The 18,691-nt window shown below is 37.6% G+C and overlaps 1 protein-coding gene across 4 annotated transcripts in view; it reads right to left on the reverse strand.

The window, feature by feature from the left end:
• Window positions 1-18,691, reverse strand: part of GLCCI1 (glucocorticoid induced 1) — a 59,234-nt gene that overhangs the window by 8,106 nt on the left and 32,437 nt on the right. For 2 of the 4 annotated variants that reach the window (XM_075419286.1, XM_075419289.1), the window contains exons 4-6: window positions 11,957-12,070; window positions 9,515-9,667; window positions 2,368-2,578 (exon numbers count right to left, since the gene is read on the reverse strand). In XM_075419286.1, coding sequence (XP_075275401.1) covers window positions 2,368-2,578; window positions 9,515-9,667; window positions 11,957-12,070 — 478 coding nt within the window. Of the gene's footprint in view, window positions 1-2,367; window positions 2,579-9,514; window positions 9,668-11,956; window positions 12,074-18,691 lie in introns of all 4 variants that reach the window. The other 2 variants (XM_075419285.1, XM_075419288.1) reach the window with 1 other exon arrangement.

Below are 18,691 nucleotides of genomic sequence, written 5' to 3' on the forward strand. Positions count from 1 at the left end.
AGACAAACTACTAACCTTCCTTTCCTATTCAGCAACACACTCAGGAGCATACACAAAGCTGATAATTATATTTTTTAATGGTAAACCCAAGTTATTCCCATAGAGAGGAAAACAAAACCTCAACTTGAGAAAAGAAATAGAAAAATATCTGGGGTTTAAAAATCTCTATGTTTGGTTATACAATGCATTTTTCAAAACTTGCCAGGCCTCACAGCAAACTCATGATAGTTCTATTCTAGCATCACAAAAACCCTTAAAATAAAGGTGCGAAAAACTCCATGATTTTTGTTTTATACAGCAGTTAACATTCAAAACAGATATTAATAATCTGTCTCTCAAAACTTGCTATTTCCTTATAATATCTACCTAATCCCTCATTTATCTATAATTTAACTATTTTGAAGTTAACATTCTCATTCATAACAACTGGCCTGTGGGATCTTAATGACCTGAGAGTAAAAGGCACCTTTCTGACTATACTTCTACAACCTCTGAACAAATTACTTTCTCTTGGAAAACCACTATGCATTTTTCTAGTTTTTATCTTGTCCTTAAAGAACAAAGTTGTGATGAGCAGTTCAAGCTTTTATCTTTCGTAAGCACAATATTAAGTACCTTACTCAAACTAATTTAAAAATGTAGTTTTAACTTTACAAATCTGGCTGTTTATCACCGTCACCTATATGCTACTACTAAAGCAGACTTTTGATACAAACCTAGCATTAAAGACAGTCTTAAAACCAAAATCAGCAAATAAGTATCTCCTCATTGTGAAGTTCAGCAATAAATTTTACTCCAATAAAATATTCAAAAACTCCAAGACAGGAGATGAAAACCCTTGCAAAGCATTAAGAAGGTTAGACTATTTCAAACTGTCTTCACTCGCTAGTGCCAATGAAGAACCACTGAAAATTCCAATGACTGTGATAACTGAGTACCAACTGCAAAAGGAATTGTTGTGGGGTTTTTTGGGAGGGTTTTTTTTTCCTGTTTTTCTTTTTCCCTTTTTTTTTTTTTTTATTTCCTCCCTTTTTAACTTCTATTTGCTATCAGGACATATATGAACAAATTTACCTGTCAAGACATTTCCTTGTGTGCTAATGCTTTAGTGGATGTCTCTATAGTGATCCAGTCATGACAACACATTACAATTCCCATGCTTACTGTAAGAAAGAAGGGGGGAGGAGGGGGGAGAGCTAATATCTGATATTTTTGGAGCATGGCCAACTACCACGGTTGAGCTAAGAGTTTTACGTTGATGTGGTTAACTCACACACGCGCACACCTACCCCCAGTGCAGGGTTTGGGCAGGTGGATTTGTTTTCACTACTTCGTTTTAAATCCAAGATGGGAAAAGCAATACTTTTCAGAAACCAAGAAAACCTAGTATTTCTGCCACTGCCTTCTCCGATCTTGTTCCCAAATTACTTTAAGAATTATAGAACAGAGAACACTTGCAGAAAAAAGCCTAACCTGAATTATAACCTCAACATACTGTCCTTACCTCATTAGTAAATCTACACCATTATCTTAAAAGTTTTCGTTTCCTCTGTGAAACTTACTACTGTTAGCTTCCATGTTTTACCCAAACCCTGCACCCCTCCGAACTTAAGTCCATGTTTCCAGCTAGCTGACCAGAAGCCCAAGAATAATTTCAGTAGTAAACAGTTGTCCAAAAAAAAAAAAAAAACAAACCACAAAGTCTTACACTGGTGCCTATATTTTCATACTACATGTTCTGTCAGTAACTTAATTACTGAAAATCCAGTTTACTCCCTCTACAAAACCAAATGACATTTTACAGACTTTGAAAAAAATGCAGGACATTGACATATAAACACATAAATTATTCAGAAATTTGGGGTTGTTATGCAACATACACAGACAAGTAATCACGCTCCATCAGACTGGTCAAACTCATCTCTGAGCTCCTCACCAAATAGCTTCAAGTGGAATTGAAGAGTTTAGAAGCTGAGTACTTTTAAAAGCAGTCCAAAAACTTCATCATATCCATTTTGATCAGCAAGTAACTCACCCATGATGAATATACAGTCTACAACAAACCTTCTTGAAAACTTTTTTAAACATAAACATGTCACAGTCTGAATTCTTCACATTAGAATCTTCATAAATAGTTAAGACTTTGCTGTGCTCCTCTGACGTATTTATGGAAGATGTTTGTGAAGTTTCACAAACAAGAGGGAAAAAGATATGTAAACAAACAAAACCAATTTTAAGATAAATCCTCAATCCCTCCACAACCATCAAACAAAAATGAAAATTGATGTAATGAGTAAAATGAAGGTAGTTGCAAAAGCAGGACATCACATGCCTCCCATAGGTAAAGGCGGGCCATTCTACTCTCACCTTTGTCACGGTCATAGAGTAAATCTTCTGTTGAGCAAGGACTCCCATCCTGAGATTCAGGAGGGCAAAAGGGAGAGACACATGGTGAATGACTGCTGCAGCTGCTGCTGCGCTCCTGGACAGATGGAGTCTGAGTGTCAATGCTTCGTGTACTACTACTACGATAGTGAGCAGGTAACGGGGCCCTTCGACCGTCAGGGATATCCAAAGGCTGCAAGAGAAACAAGCAATTCAGGTTACAGAGAAAAGATCAAACTCATAAGCAATGTCAGCCTGTAGCACTCATAACTGAAGCAGTGAGGCAAGGCCTGAAGAACAGCAAACAAGCTATTTTTCCATGAACAACTTTTACATGAAAAAACAATAGTATGTACAATGGACACAGCTACATTAATATCACTGAATGCTGGGACAACGTGCAGGTGTTCCAAGCCAACCTGGAATCCTCTTCGTGCAAAGTTAACACCAGAAGGCACTTCAACACAGGCTAGTATTATGTTTTTAGATTTTTTGTCATAGTTTAAAAAAGCCAACTACCCCAACAAATCTATCTCTAATTATACTTAGTAAAACAATTTCCAATAAAGGTCACTGTTATTATGAAAGAAAAACAAGTACCCTTACAAAGATCACATTCGGATAAAAGTAGAAAATGTCAAACACAATGGCACGCTATTGCTGTAACAACCAACTGAATTACAACTATAAAGTAAAGCATCCAAGTTTTGCCAGTAAGTTGTGATTCTCTAGCTCACCTCTACATTCCATGCTTCACTTCTATAAGTGACCTCTGACAAAATGGCAACCAAGTAGATGATGCACAGGTTCAGAAGCTTTGTCTTGAACCAACGCTAGTAAGCACTGCCTTACTCACATCAGTCCAATTGGCACTGTCCAGAGTGATCTTGCACCCCATTCTGCAATATACTGCGCAGACATGTTCACAGCAGTAGATTGGCACGCTCTACTTACTTGGACTTCCCAGTGGAAAATTAGTTTTATCATAAAGACAGCACTGCTTTAATTGTAAGAAATCAAATGAGAATTGCAGTTTTTCTTAAAAGTGAATGGGGAAAAAAATGCCTGCAAGACTTAAATATCATTTTTATCCTCACTTTAGTGAGGACTGTACTCAAGCCATAGAGAACAGCTTAAATGTCCTAGCTACAAAAAATTAAAGTCTTTTTCCTTCTCACTTCAAGTGAACATTTTTATTTTATTGCTTTCCTCTTCCAGATATATTGCAAAACTGTAACAGCTTGTTCCAGCACCTAAAGTTCAACCCACTGCTTTTCCTAGCAATGCGGACATGAAACCTATTGACTGAGTATCCCTTTCTCCCCTTTTCAGCAACAGCCTACTCAGAGAACCACCACATATTATACAAAGAGACAGATGCAGGAGAGCAGGAAGATCCTTTTCTTCTTACGTACCTTCCAGTTAATACCACATTTCACATTTCAATTATTTGCAAAGAAACAGACTATGAAGAGAACATTACAGTTGCTACATCAAATGCTGAAAAGTTTGGACACAGCTGTGTGGTCTGTTCCAACAGCTCGGCTCACATTGCGTACGCGTTACAACACAACTACATGTTGCTATTCCCATCACCCCCAACAGGCCATGACTCATTCAGCGCACAAGACAGACCTGAAGCATTATATCATTTGTTCTGCAGACAGAAGAGAGGTAGAAAACAAGACTGAAGCTGCAGAAAGAAAACAGTCTCGTAATTAGCGTAACCGAAAAAATAGCTGCCATGCAGAACAGCATTTTTATTTCCGTGTCTGCCACAAAAAAAAAAAAAAAAAAAAAATCTATGAGACACCAGGAAGTCATCCATACCAACCTCTCTATTTCATGGCATCTTTTCTGGATGCCCAGTCTACGTAGGGCTGATTTGCAAAGTCTTCAACATTCACAGATGCAGAAGGAGACTATGGCAGGCACACTTCAAACTCTTAAAATGGCATGCAGTTTCCTGAGCTATTTGAAGAATCACATTACAGAACCCTGATGAATTCATGTTTCTCCATCCACAAAGTGCAGACAATAACATCTTTCTTCTCACACAGGTGTGATAAAAACAAAATTTCTCGCCTATTATACAGAAGCAAAAATCCAGGAAGAAATCTAGCCTTCTGACGTCAAAGCAAGGTTTAATAGTGAGTATTAGGACACGCAGCTAACGAGGAGAAAACAAAAACACCAAACAGCTGCTGATTAAGTGCATATACTATGCTCTACGTAACAGGTAAAGCAAGGATTCCAGGGACGGGAAAAACACAGTAAGTGATCACGTAATTAAAGACTTCAGGATAGCACACATGTTCCTCCACCCCTGGAAAGAACAACGTAGTCTTATTTAGTCAGGAAGTATATCCCAAATCATGTATTTCAACCTCCACTGAATTAAAAATTGAGGTACAAAAAGTTATCTATATTTTTAGACATGCCTCTAAATATACACACAAGTAGAAAAAGCTAAATATTTATCACTTTCCAGGTAAAACAACTTTCAAGGCATAGAAAATGCCAGTAAATATTTCACATTACTTTGCTTCTATATTTATCTTTCCCTTAATATTGAATCCAAGTTTTGACAAGTGCAAAAAACTTCTTGAAAATATAAAAGTATTCTGTTTTATAAAAACTTTATGTATTAAGCATATTAAACTTGAACAACATTAAAAAATACTTTAGAAGTTACTTTCCCTGAGTCATGCCTAAACTATTCTAGAAACTGAAGTCCTCACAACCTTTGAACATAAGAAATAGGGTAACTAATTTGGTACAGCTGGTATTAGTTTTCATAACTCCATGCATAGAAAACAACTAGAAATTACTGCATTCTATATACTGTTGGTTTTTTTTCAGTGGGTGGTGCTTTTTTGTTGGTTTTTTTTTTTGTTGGGTTTTTTTTTGTTGGGTTTTTTTTTTCTTTTCTTTCTTAAGAGTGTCCAGTCATGTACTAACATTATGCCAAATGCACTCCAACAGGACACCTGCCAACCCCTATGGAACAGTGTGTTCTTGGACATACTGACATACTACTCTCATCTTCCTGCAAAGGTATGGAAATGCTCAATTTGACAACAGTATGAATTTTTCAATACACTGTTAAAATTCACCACATAGTTTTCAGTATTGATCTTTTCACTGGAAAAAAAACAAGAATGCTATATGATTTAATATACCAATGGGAGCCTTAAATTAATCTGTTCTCACAAGCCTTACATCTGTTTGGGAGGCAACTTCTTGAGAGCAAAGTGTTCAATGCTTTTGATTTAAAAACCATTTCCTAGACTGGAACACAAAGGCAGAAGTAGAAAAGCGCTTATTCCTTCTGGCATCACTGAAGTCATCCATGCATTAGATAAGGTGCAAGTTGAAAAAAACATAATTTATCCTGGGAAGAAGCATGTGGAAAAAACCAGATTTTTCAGATGAAGGCTATGAAGATTTAAGTAAGGATCCTCTGCTTCTGGACATATTAGAAAAAGTCCTTTTATTACAGGATTAATTTTTCTGATAGGTACATAAAACCATCTTGCTATCTATTTCCAGAAGCATTAGATATCAAACAAGAAACACATCAATCATGTTACTTATATTGTGTGACAGTCCATCAAAATTGCTTCATTTCTAATTACTTCTGTATCCTTGATAGTTCCAGTACTACTTTTCTCCTACTAAGAGACCTATGAACGTGTCTGTGCCCTGCTACAGGGCACTTATTATTTTTGCAATGTAATCTCGAGGATGGAATCTCTTACTGCCCACTCCCTACAGCAAGTCCATCATCTTCTTGTACTGTCTCCAATGTTTGTGTTGTGGAGTCACAGCGGGACAGTGACAGAAGTCTGTCACAACCTCACAAAAAGCCGATTCCCTCTTACAAGATATGGTGGGAACAAAGACACACCAACACAATTTCGTGGAAAGCTACTCAACAAGTTATAAAACAGGAAGTACAAATATAAAAATATATCCAGGACCTTTGAATAAATGCATTAGAAAATGAATTAAACTTTAATTAATAAACCTGAGCAGAAAGAGGCAATTTAAAATGTGACTCAAAAAAGCCAACTTTAACTTGGTTTTATGAAAGAAAAAAGAGAACGCCCTTAGTTAGCTAAGCGAGATTAATTATCTGAAAAAATACACACATACATTGCTAAACTGAAAAGAATTAAATACTTGGAATGTTTTCACCACTTACAATGCAACCCCTCTAAACTGTGTGGTCAATTATATTATTAAAAGGTAATGACATAATGACATTACTGTACCATCAACTATCTTTGTGAAACAAAAATAACAAGACTAATGTCTGCAATAATTATTTTTACTTTTGTAAGTAATTGTCCTTCTAGAAGTACAACTTCTACTATCATTAAAATATTATTTAAAAAAAACAAAGGGCGTTTCAAAGAACTTACAGAACCAAGTCAGCATGAGCTAAGACACAAGACACATTCCAAATCATTTTATACATTTTGTAAGAAGTAGGGTTACAAAAATTTAAGCCAGCAAAAGGGAACACAGAAAGCATGTAACCCTACAAAACAAAAAAAAAACCCCACAATTCTAAGAAATAAATTGACTTGTGTATCTGAAGACCAAGCAAAAAAGTTTGAAACTGGGAGGAGAGTTTCACTGGGTACCCATTTTAACTGGGAGCCAAATTAAAAAAGTAATTCAAGTAATATCCATAAAACTATCCATAAAACTGCTTTAAACTTAAGGTCATTTTTGTCCTATATATAACCTAGTCTGATTTCAATATATGCAGTAAGAAAGAGTTTGCTAAAAAAAAAGTCACAAGTTTATACTGAAGAGATGAGAGACTAACAGAAAAAATTCAAGAACACTAGACTAAAATTATAAAAGTTAACAGAACTAAAATGCATTTTATTTTACTGGGGATAGCCCAAACATGGTTATCGAAATATAACGGAAGAAATCAGAAAGCTACTAACATAGTACCTAATTCTGAAAAAAACAAAATGATTAAACAATTAGGTAGTGAGCTGCACATAAAATAGAGGTAACATTCCTTCTCAATGCCTTTAGCAGGTTACATGTTATTCCCAAAAACTTTCCTGGTAAATTCTATGAAATTTGAAATCTAATATTCTACAAAATGAATACAGATTCACAATAGGGCACAATGTGTTTTATGCAGCTGGATAGATCAATTCACATGAAAATTAAGTTTTGAACATGCACTGTTGAAACTGTGAAGTAAACATGGAAACAGGTTAAGAAAAATCAGCTGAAAATCTAGATGCACGCCAGTCTTACATGTGAGTCTAGAATAATTTATTCTTCTCACATCACCCAAAGCAACCAATTCCCTACGACTGCTGTTTTAAAACACTTTCTAAAAATACCTAATGTTACAGCTAGAAAGAATGGCAGAAAATGGAAAGAAAAAACAAATTTTTTCACTAGCAGTGAAAATAATGAAGTTTGGTTTCCTATGGTTTGTCTTTTGTTCAGTAATTCCTAACCTTTAACCCAGCTGCCCCAACTCCCCCAGGCTAAAAAGCAGCTAAATTTTTGTATTAGGAGAAAGTTCACAGCAGTAAGATTGAGTAAATTACTCTTATTAGGATCTTCCATAAGTAAGCTATGAGTTCTAGTAAGCTCAAAGACAGTGCTAGGAGTCCCACTTCAGGTCCCACTAGTCCAGACTTCACAGAAATTAACGGTTACATAGTAGGAAACAACCCTCTGCCCACAAACATGAACTTGACTTCAAGGGCAATGTCAAATTTATGACTACTTCTGTGTCTGAAGACTCTCCCCAGCTAGATGTTTGGAGGAAGGGTTCACTATTGCCTTGGTTGCATAAACTGCTGAGCACCTCTGGCCCCAGGCCAACAATGCACTTAAGTATGTGCTTCACTGTTTTGCTGGATCAGAGCCAGTACATTCAGTAACTTACGAGAGACTGAGTGCTGCATCTCAAGCAATAAGTTGTTAAAACCCAAGGACAACATTTATGAAGATCATTTGTCTGATAAATAAATGAAATTTCCTCTAATCAAAGGGGATTACAACCCTAGCCATATCAACATCAATGGTAGCACTGTAATACATACCTTTTTATACTCCTTTGGAGATGGTGCAACAAGCTTTATTGATTTGGGATTTCTGTTTCTGTATTTGTTTTTTCTTTATTCCCCTGTCACAACATCCACCCCTTCTACAGGGACCAGACAGCCTTAAGAAAGCAAACTTCGCATAAAACATCTACTACTACAGCATTTCATTCTTTAGACTGCTTTGTCCACACAACTAATTCTCTGGAGAAGCCAAGACCATTCCAAAGCTTTTTAATTTTACTGCCAATATGAAGAACTACAAATACCAGGTTCTGGAATCTTAAATGTCTGATTACAGTTTTATAGCTTGACTTGTACATTGAATTGCTACTACATGAACATTCACAAGAAAAGAACTTGCATCTTAGAGAAGATTAGAAAAAACAGTATAGAGTAGTTCATCGCACAGCAGAAACTTTTAATGAAACAGTGGCTGTAAACCAAGTATTTCACATTTTAAGAGTCATCTAAGCACTCCAGTGCTCCTCAATGACAATTCCAATGCTCCTGTCCTCCCACATAGGCAAAGGTGCCCCGTTTGTCAGTACTTCCCATACGAAGATCTCCCATGACAGATCATAGCCATTTCACAGATGTAAAATGGTTCACATTCAGCTTATGGAAGAAAAGCATTAAAATCAAAAACCAGAGCATAGCACAGGAAAATTAAGTCTTGCCTAACAAAAAGAATGCAAAATGGAGCAAATAAATTAATCTCCTCATCTCTTCATTGCTTACTACTGTAGCCTGAAGTATCTAAATTTTCAAGCACTTGCATTTCGCACGAAAACTTTAAAGTTCTCTCCAGAAAGGGCATTCTAAACAAAGTTTGGCCAGGAGCCCTTAAAAAAAAACCCTAAAAAAACCAAACACCACCCTAAAACACTGAAAGCAAATTTTCAAACAAACAGTTCTTTGAAGAAAACTATTTGTAATTTCAGCCACGAGGAAGGTTTCTCACGAGGAAGGTTTCCCGTGTGTTTATAGATCACACAGAAAAAACAACCATAAACAAGTTAATATAAGCTTACCTTCGATATTTCTTCTTTTCCACTGTTTTCCTTTATGAATACTTTTTCCAGTTCAGGGCTTATTCCTTCTACATTACACGGCACACGTGAAACAGTTGATTTTGGCACTGAAATGTTTGACAGTGGCATAGGGACTGATCTGGAAATAGAAGCCTAGAAGGCAGGGAGCACATGACTTGATGTTGGAAAATGGAATAAAGACAGAATTCTGAGACCAGTATTAAAAAACCTAAAAAGTAAGATGCAGCGTATTAACTGTGCCATCTAGAAGACCATCTTTACTTAGCAAATTTAAATAAAAAGAAATGCTTGCATAAATTAAAAGCCGCTAAAATCACCTCTAACTTTACTCAAAGAAGTGTTCTATGGTAAAAGCATTCTACTAGTTTGCTTATCAGTCAGTAGGCAGGTGTATGTACTTCCCAGATGTATAGACTACAGAATATGCAGTAGGGGTACGGGGACCACACGAGGTGCTGATGCTGATGGTTTAACTGGGATCCAAAAGGCACTTCGTAATATTCCTAAAGCTTTTTGTAACATTCCTGAAGCTTTTTGTAACATTCCTAAAGCTTAACAACTCAACTGAAATATTCACTTAATGCACTTTTATTCTCTTGTGGTTGGCTTTAGTGAACGAAAAATAAAGCATTCATTCTGAACCTTCTAATTTCATTAGCTTACTGCTTTTCAGAACTTTATGTCAAAGGTCTTAAAAGGAATCATTTCGAGTTTAAGAATCAAGTACATAAATACAAGTACAGTTTTCAGAAAAACCTGTTGGGAGTGGAGCTCTGTTACCGACAGGAACCATTCACAAGAGTGCACATATGCATCTTGCACCATCAACCTCAAAAGCTTTACCTTGGCAGCAGCTACATAGCATAGTAGATGCATCTGCGCTGACAGCCATGAAAAGCATTCACTTCCCAATATAAGTCTTCCTCTTGTTCACAAAAATCACAGGATGCTTAAGAGAAAAAGTAAACTTTTTTTTTTTGAGTACTTGCCTAATGAGTCTTGCACAATGTGCAGCTCCAAAGGTGCATGTCACTTGTGTGGAGGCATTCTCTGACAAAACACACTGCCTGCAGGATGGCTTCCCACAGTGGTGCCAGAACTGACAACTTCACTGGCCTTGTCAGAGAACACCTTCTTAAGAAATCAAAATGTTGCATGAGCTGTAACAAAATGAGCTCCAAAGTGAGTTCCTTCAAAGTGTGAGTCCTAGGTGCATTTCAGTCTGTGTCAAAGACCATAGTTTTTTACTGTGATTATAAAGAGTGGCACAGATACCTGCAACAACTTGCTCTGAGACTGAAAGCAAAACCATTTTCTATACAAAATGTAATGGGATCCTTTGTTATAGAGGCATAAAAGTTTCAGGAAGAATATCAACTTCCTGTATGTCTTCATCACAAGCTTAGGTTTTAACCACAAGATTTTATCCAAACAGAAGGAGGAACGTAAACGAACAGTCATCACGGCTCAATCTCTTCTTTGTAAATCACTAGTTATTTAAAAAGGCAGTTAGGAAATACAATGACTGAACCAACATTTCAGGAGTTCAAATAGTTAGTAACGCTGTTAGTAACATGGGGTCCAAGTTAAGGATCCACACTGTAGGTGAAATTTAATCAGGACTCAAATGTGCGCGTTGTCAAATGAGACAAGATTAACTGCTTTCACAAACTCATTGCCTGAACCTTGCCCGAGCTTTAGAACTCCTGTTTTTATTTTTTTTTTAGAAAGCAAACACCACAACATTATTTCCCTTGATGTCATGTGGAAATTGCCTCTCCGGCCAGTAACTGACCAACAAGCAAAGTGTCAGAAAGACTCCTAAAATGGGACAAGGAAATGAGATTTTCCCTCGCATCTCCGTTGATACAGCGTTGCTGTCTCTTACTGATGAGTATGTGGAGATGTGACCTACAAGTCTGTTCATAGCAAGTCAGTTGTGTTGCGCTTGCTGCTCAAAGACTGATCAGTTGTTGGGCTGCCAATCCAGACTGCTTACCCTTGATACTTTCTTTTTCTTTACTTTCTATACTTTTTTTTTTAAACCAGCTCAGAGGAAATTGGGTTGCAAAACTGATAAGCGAATACCTTCCAGATAAGCAGAGACTTCTGAAAGTGTACCATAAAAATTAGTCTCGGAAGCAAGTAAGTATTCCTGGAAACACAGTCTTATCTGACCATGCTCAGAATTTTTACAGCATCTTAATATATTTTAGTTGCTATCCTGCTACAACCCTTCTTTTTTTTGTTATATGACGACTATCAGATAAATTTCAGCAAAGACGCAATGGTATCAGGTTGTTAAGCATTTCAGTGTATCACATAAGAAAACAAACAGAAGGAAGATGGGAAGCAACAGCAGGCTATTCACCCAACCCTGATAAGATAGGAGGCTGTTGATATAAGCAACTATCTACTTACCTGAGTCTGACTGATTGCTATATGGTTGCCATGGAGAGGTGACTGACGTTCTTTCTCTTTGCTGTGACGACTGCTCTGCTTACTGCGCTGAAGCTGCTGCCTCAGTTTGGCAATCTGCTGGAAAGAAGTTCAGGTGAAGTGATAATGAGTTTTCAAGTCGATAACTACTCAAATCTTCCCGTATAAAGTGAATCACAGATCTTTTAAGTCCGCTTTGGAGAATTTTACAAGCATATGGGATTGCCTTCCCTTAAGGAAGAAATTCTTTACAATGAGGGTTGTGAAACGCTGGAACGGATTGCCCAGAGAGGTAGTGGAGGCCCCATCCCTGGAAACATTCAAGACCAGGTTGGACAGGGCTCTGAGCAACCTGATCTAGCTAGCGGTGTCCCTGCTCGCTGCGGGGGGGGTTGGACTATATGACCTCTAGGGGTCCCTTCCGACCCAAAACTTTCTATGATTCTATGAAGCATGAGCATTAAAGCTTCTTTCTGCTTACTAGATACTTTCTTCAAAGTATCTGCCCTATTCACCAACCTGAATACAACAGCAGGCTTAGTTTAAGTACTAAACTTCCTCATTTACAAGCAACCACTGTAATAACTGATGCAAACAAAAGTAGTCATAATGACAATTTGTAGCAATTTCTGGCCTACAGCTGGTTTAAACTGGGGACTATAAAGCCTACAGTTTAATTTATTTGATCTTAAACCGAAACAAAGTTTTCCAATGATAATTCATCATAAAAGCAAAAAGCCATCACAAATAACTGGCAATCAATATGCATTGTTCATCTTAGAGAACTTATTTAATATATTTAATAGCATTTCCCTGCAGGCTAAATTATCACAGACTCCTTCAGGCAGACAGAATAATCTTTTCTGCTGTCTGCAGCAAAGATGTCTAATCAAAAGTTACATATTTTAAAGGTCAAATGCAACTAAAGCCATTATCCTTTTGACCTGCTCCTTAACAGAAACCAACAAATTGCATATGGGGATTCCTCCACTTGTTTATTCCTCCTGGATAATTTCCAGATGAAAGAGAGTATTTACCTCTGTAAGCATTGTCTCAGAAGTTTAGACTATGTGCAAATTCACACAACAGGTACAGACACCTCCTTAAGATGGGATAATTTCTTCCTTTGGGTTCAAATCCCACTATTCATCATGCTCAGTGCACTGGCATATAAGGCAAAGCATGCATGGCCCCATTTCATTTTAAACTCAGCTAGCGATACAATTTTTAAAAAACTGAAGGGCAAGTAAGGAGAAGTGAAAGCACACAGAATCTGTATTTCAGAGAACTTCATCAGCTGGAAAGTAACCTCTCTTTCTGAGCGACAGTTTACAAGTACACGCACTCTGTGGTTAACTCCAAGTAGTTAAATACATCAGTAGTGCTCCTGCAAAGCAGCTCTGTGGTAGAGACTCACTTCACATCACAGTGGGAGAGATGACAGTGCTTGGTGAAGAGGTTTGGATGGAGCTTTGCTCCAGGCTGTGGACTTTGTGATGTTTCTGGTATCAGTCACAAGAGAAGGCTCCACCTGTAAGGCTTCACATCAAGTCTTGCCACAGCTCATTACCCATATTCAGAGAACTGGTATTCAGAAATGGCTGAATACATAGATCTTTCAACAACAGACAACCTGTTCAGGCTTCCAAAAGGGTCTGTGTTTAGAATATATCAAGAAAGACAAAGCCCTAATACTACTGACTTTCTAACACAGACGAGCTAGATGTAGAGAACTGGGAGACTAATCTCTTGATGAAAGGTGCAACTCAGGCACCATGTTGGAAGAAACTGTGAAGGACTCTGAAGATATACTTCATCTCTACAAAAAAAAAAAGTTTCTCCAGAACTTCCCCATTCTCCCTGTAGGAGTAATGATAATTAGGAAATTTAGCTCCACAGAGAGACAAAAAAGGCAAGTGGGTAACCAGTCTGGTAAGTATACATACATCTACAAAGATTTGTGTCTTACATCAGAATGTTGGAGAATGGGGAGAACAGGGAAATAATCTTCATCTTCCCCTTCAAAAACTTAAAAACAGAAGAAAAAAACAATACCCAGATCAGAAAACAGCTGTGGACTGAGATGGCTGGCTACAAGAATACTCAGAAAGCACGGAGAATGTTGTATATAACTCATTTCTGCTGCCTCTTCTTGATGCTGTGCGCTTCCTCCTAAATACCCTATTTTTTTATTTAAATGAAATCTGACTTTCTGAGCTTTCCTTGGGAGCATGCTATAAAAACGATCTATACAGTTCCACCTCAGCGATCTGGCTGAATGATTTCTGTTGCAAGTAGCCTGCAAATCTTTGAGAGCATAGCCTCTCACTGTAAATTCTGGACAGCAAAAGCATTAAATGGGAGAGCGTTGACAGGCTTGATGTCTGTCCCTAGCCTGACCAAAACCTTGGAGCTCTGATATTCTGAAAGGAATCACGGACCCCTGCAACCTGAGGTTCTCAGCCACCTCAAGAGTATGTATATTTTGGCAGTCAGTAGGTTCTGGACAGTAACAGAAAGAAAAGACTGCTCGGGTCACTGGGGAGAAAACTTGTTGAAGAATCTAACTGTGTATCTGCAGCCAATATGATCACTTAAGCCAAATACAAAAGGCAGTGAAGAAATAGATATACCTTCCCAGATCATCCGTCCTTAGCCCTGAATTTGAATGACCCTAGCTTTCCATGATGTGGTAGTTACCATCAGACAAAAAAATGAGAAAGTAAGGATGAGCATACGAAAAGGCATCTGCCATTTCTTACTCGCCCTCCAGACATGGGAGACAGAGGCTTGCAGCACAGACAACCCAGCTTCAGTGCAGCCACACTAAGCAAGCAGTGGCACAGAGCATACGGACAGAAGAATCCTCCAAACTATTTGATGTTGCCCTACACCAAGGGGAGTCCACAATGAATCTACCACTTGCTAAACCTAATCTTGAAATCCCGATAGCTTTTCTTCTACAAGATTATATCTTTATTGCCAATTATTTTCCATCTGAAACTCAAATAAAGCCACAAACATGAAGAGGTAGCCGTGCTAGCTTCCTAGAAGTTTATTTTCACCTTCTTTCTAAGCAGTGGAGAAGCACAATCAGAGCATCAAACATAACCAAAGTGAGCTGCAGACAGGTATGAGGTACATACACTAATCCTAGGAAAGCAGATATGTGCAGTGCAGAAGAAGTCTGAAACATTATATCTGGATGGCATATGTTTTACCAAAAATCTCAAAGCAGCAGCAGATCCTGTGTCTTGGGCACTCGACTGATGCAACTAATATAAGCTAGGCAATTTGCTGTGCAAAGAAAATGGTGCCAAGTGATTGGTACCAGGAAAACATGTTCTTGAAGATCCAGCCATTACACTGGTGTAAATACACACTGAACTCCATTCCGGGCAGCAATACACATATTGCAATCAGGAAGATGAGGCAGAAAAGGAATAATGTGCTATGCTGGGGAAAAAAAAGCGCAGTAACCGAACACTCCATTTTAACAGGGCAGCTAAGAAGAACAGAAGGGGTTTGGGATACCATTTCCCTCACATGCCCAAGTACTGAGCATGAAGGTGACACAACCATATTAAGGCACACACATAAGTCACCACAAAAAGATCTACTGTGTACCCTTTAAAGCATCCAATTGTTGAAGACATTGAAGCCTTAGCTTTGCACGTATGTGCACTTAAGGTTCACAAAATGTGACAACGATTTTACTGTACCAATTCAGATGCTCTTCCTGCCTACCTAGCTCCAAAACAGGCAGGAGGTTCTCACCATACAATACAGGCATTTTCTTAGATGATACTGCTGAAAATAAAAATAAAAAAAATAAAAATAAAAAGAGAAAAAGATCAAGGAATTCCTCAAGGAATAAATGCAATTCGAACCCCTCTTCCAATGTTCAGATACGATTATTTAAAGCTATTTTGCTACTTTATAAGCTGTAAACATATATGGTAGTAAATTTCAAATTATATTTTTTAATCCACATTTGGCACGTACTCTCATGTGCCTGTATGAGGTGGAAGGGGAGCACAAAGCACACATCTGTGTACATTTCAAAAAAAAAAATTACAAAGTTTCCAGCCTTTCCTCTTCCAGCGACTGTTCCCTACAATATTGTTGATGTATCAAAAAGACTCTTCTCTTGACATACTTTTTAAAAAAGTTATTTAATAAAAAAATGAAAAAAAAACAAACAAAACCCCACAAAGATCAGTGCATCATAACAGTAATAAACCTACATCAGGTCATTCAGGACACAAACCTGCAGTTCAGCCTTGATGGTTTACTGTCATTCAGCCAACTACAAGACAACCATCAAAGATTATTAAACAAACAGGAAATTAGGCAAAAACCCTATAAATATAATTTGTGCTCCCTGAATATTTTGACAGCTAGAAGTGTACTTGAAATACATGTAAATCTTGTCTATACCACTTGTAATATGCATGCAGTCTAACGTAAGTAATGGCACAAACCTCAGAAATAAGCAAATAGGTCGGTTCTTTACAACACTGGAATAATCTGAGTAACCCGATAATTTTTCATTTGAAGACACCTAGATGCAGACTATTAGTATGAAGGAACATGTCACATCCCACCACTCCTGTCCGAACGCTCATTAATATTTACCAGCTAGTAGGTCGTATTTTTACAAATCAGGCTGCACAACATAGTAACCTCCTATTGCTGAACAAGCCAAGCTCCTTATTAATGAGAGCAAGATCTCACTCATTCATGAACCATTTGTTAATAAACAAGTTAACCAGTAGGTCAAAGAGGAAAACAAGTATTAGAAATTCAGCCTAAACCTTTGAATACAATCTTTCAACTGGTACATGAAAGCACATAAAAAGTGCAAGCTCTCATATTCGATTCTCTTTTATTCCAAAGTCCTTTTCAAGTACTCCGTTGGAGCAAAAGGGATCTTCCCAGGGAGGGTTGCTGGTGTCAGTGTAACAGACACAGCATACAGATGTGCTTAAGAGAAGTGAAAAATCAGCTGTCTGAAATACTCACATCTTTAAAAACCTACACAAACTGAAAACTATTTGTTCTAAATCCTGTTCTGATATGTTCAAGTTCAGGGTAAGCTGTAACTGAAATTGTCCCTCTACAACTAACTATTCCGGTCAAAAGGGAAGAAAATACCAGTGGTTCAAGCCACTACTTTGTCTGTGTCCAGTTCAAAGCCTCTGATAGCAATCTTCATCTCCCAGTCAAGACATGTATCTATTAAAATAATTTTAAAGCAGGCTGGCATTATCCTACAACAAGTTAGATTCAAGACTTCGTAAAAATAGGCAGTAGATCCCTTCAGAATAAAACAAAAAGTTAAAAAAGTGTATCTTGTTAGGAGGTGATAAAAAAGGTACACTCTATCATTATAAAGTTCATATTGAGAGCTGGGGAGTTGTAAACTTTTTAACAGATCCACTACAAGCAAGCAAGCATTGCCTATTTCACTGCTAGACAGAGTCAGTCGTGACACTCACCTATTTCAATTCAAGGGCAAAACAATTTTCAGCTAGCCAAAGTGATTTTTTTTTTTTTTAATGTGGTAATACAGACTTCATTTGCTTGCTTGAGGTCTTACTTCTACACACTCATTTTTAGGTACTTTAAACATAAATCTTTTAAAAAGAGCTCCCAGTTGTGTTAAATACATGCCTTTAATTGTAACAGCTCTCAAACTAACCGAGGCAAAACAATTTTTTTAAACTTAAAGTACATTCAATCTTCTTTTATCAAAAACAATTAAAACTATGCATACAAGTATTTGGCTAGTTTACAGTATCAACATAATAAAAAAAACATGCTAGAAATCATTCCATTAACTGTTGGAACAAGAAAATATGAATCCAAACTGCTAAGCCAAGGGAACTGAAAACAGCTACCTACTTGTTTACTGTCAAACACTACGGGAAACAACTCAAAAGCTAAGCAGAACTACTGTTACCTATGTTACTCATAACAAATACAGTTGCCCAGGAGAGGTGACACTTGTTTCCATTATTCAAGCTCTTGCTTTCAGCTGCCTATAGTTTTGTCAAATTTTCTCTGAAGTCTACCATGCAACATTCAGCTCTCCTATCCCCTTCCCATTAGAGATTCCAGTGCAATTACAGTTGTTTTACAAACGAGATTAAAATGAAAAGGTGGGTGGAAATAATTTTACCATTTTGTGTGCTAAAACACATAATCGTAGCTTATTACCTGGGAAGCTCTGCTGTCCAATGCTTTGGAATAAAAATCCAAACGTTTGTCTAGGGCTCCTTTATGCTGGGAATGTGTCCCTCTGTTCTCTTGGATAAATCTTTACATTTGGTGAAGCTTTAGCAAAAATTTCAGTTTGCACATGTTCAAGAAAGCTGTTTGGAACTGGCAGCTCCATTTGCTAGTAATTCTGTCTCTGCTACGCTTTACAGCTTGAACAGGACTGCCCCAGAGAATTTGTCCTTCCAGAGACTGCAGATTACCACGGCACAAAAAAACTGAGTGTACAGATACTGCCAGTATCAAACAAACTCTTAACACCCACCACACAAGCACTGAGTAGCCAGACAGAGAAGCTGGAACCAGGACTCACAGGTGAGGGAAAGGAAAAAGAAAGGGATAAAATAAAAGCCAAAGGATGGAGAGACAGAACAGACAAAAGCTGGAAGGTAACTGAGCAAGAGCTCAAGTGATGGAAGACAGATGAGAACTGGC

This window comes from Opisthocomus hoazin, chromosome 4 (assembly GCF_030867145.1).
Source record: "Opisthocomus hoazin isolate bOpiHoa1 chromosome 4, bOpiHoa1.hap1, whole genome shotgun sequence".
Lineage (NCBI taxonomy): Eukaryota > Metazoa > Chordata > Aves > Opisthocomiformes > Opisthocomidae > Opisthocomus > Opisthocomus hoazin.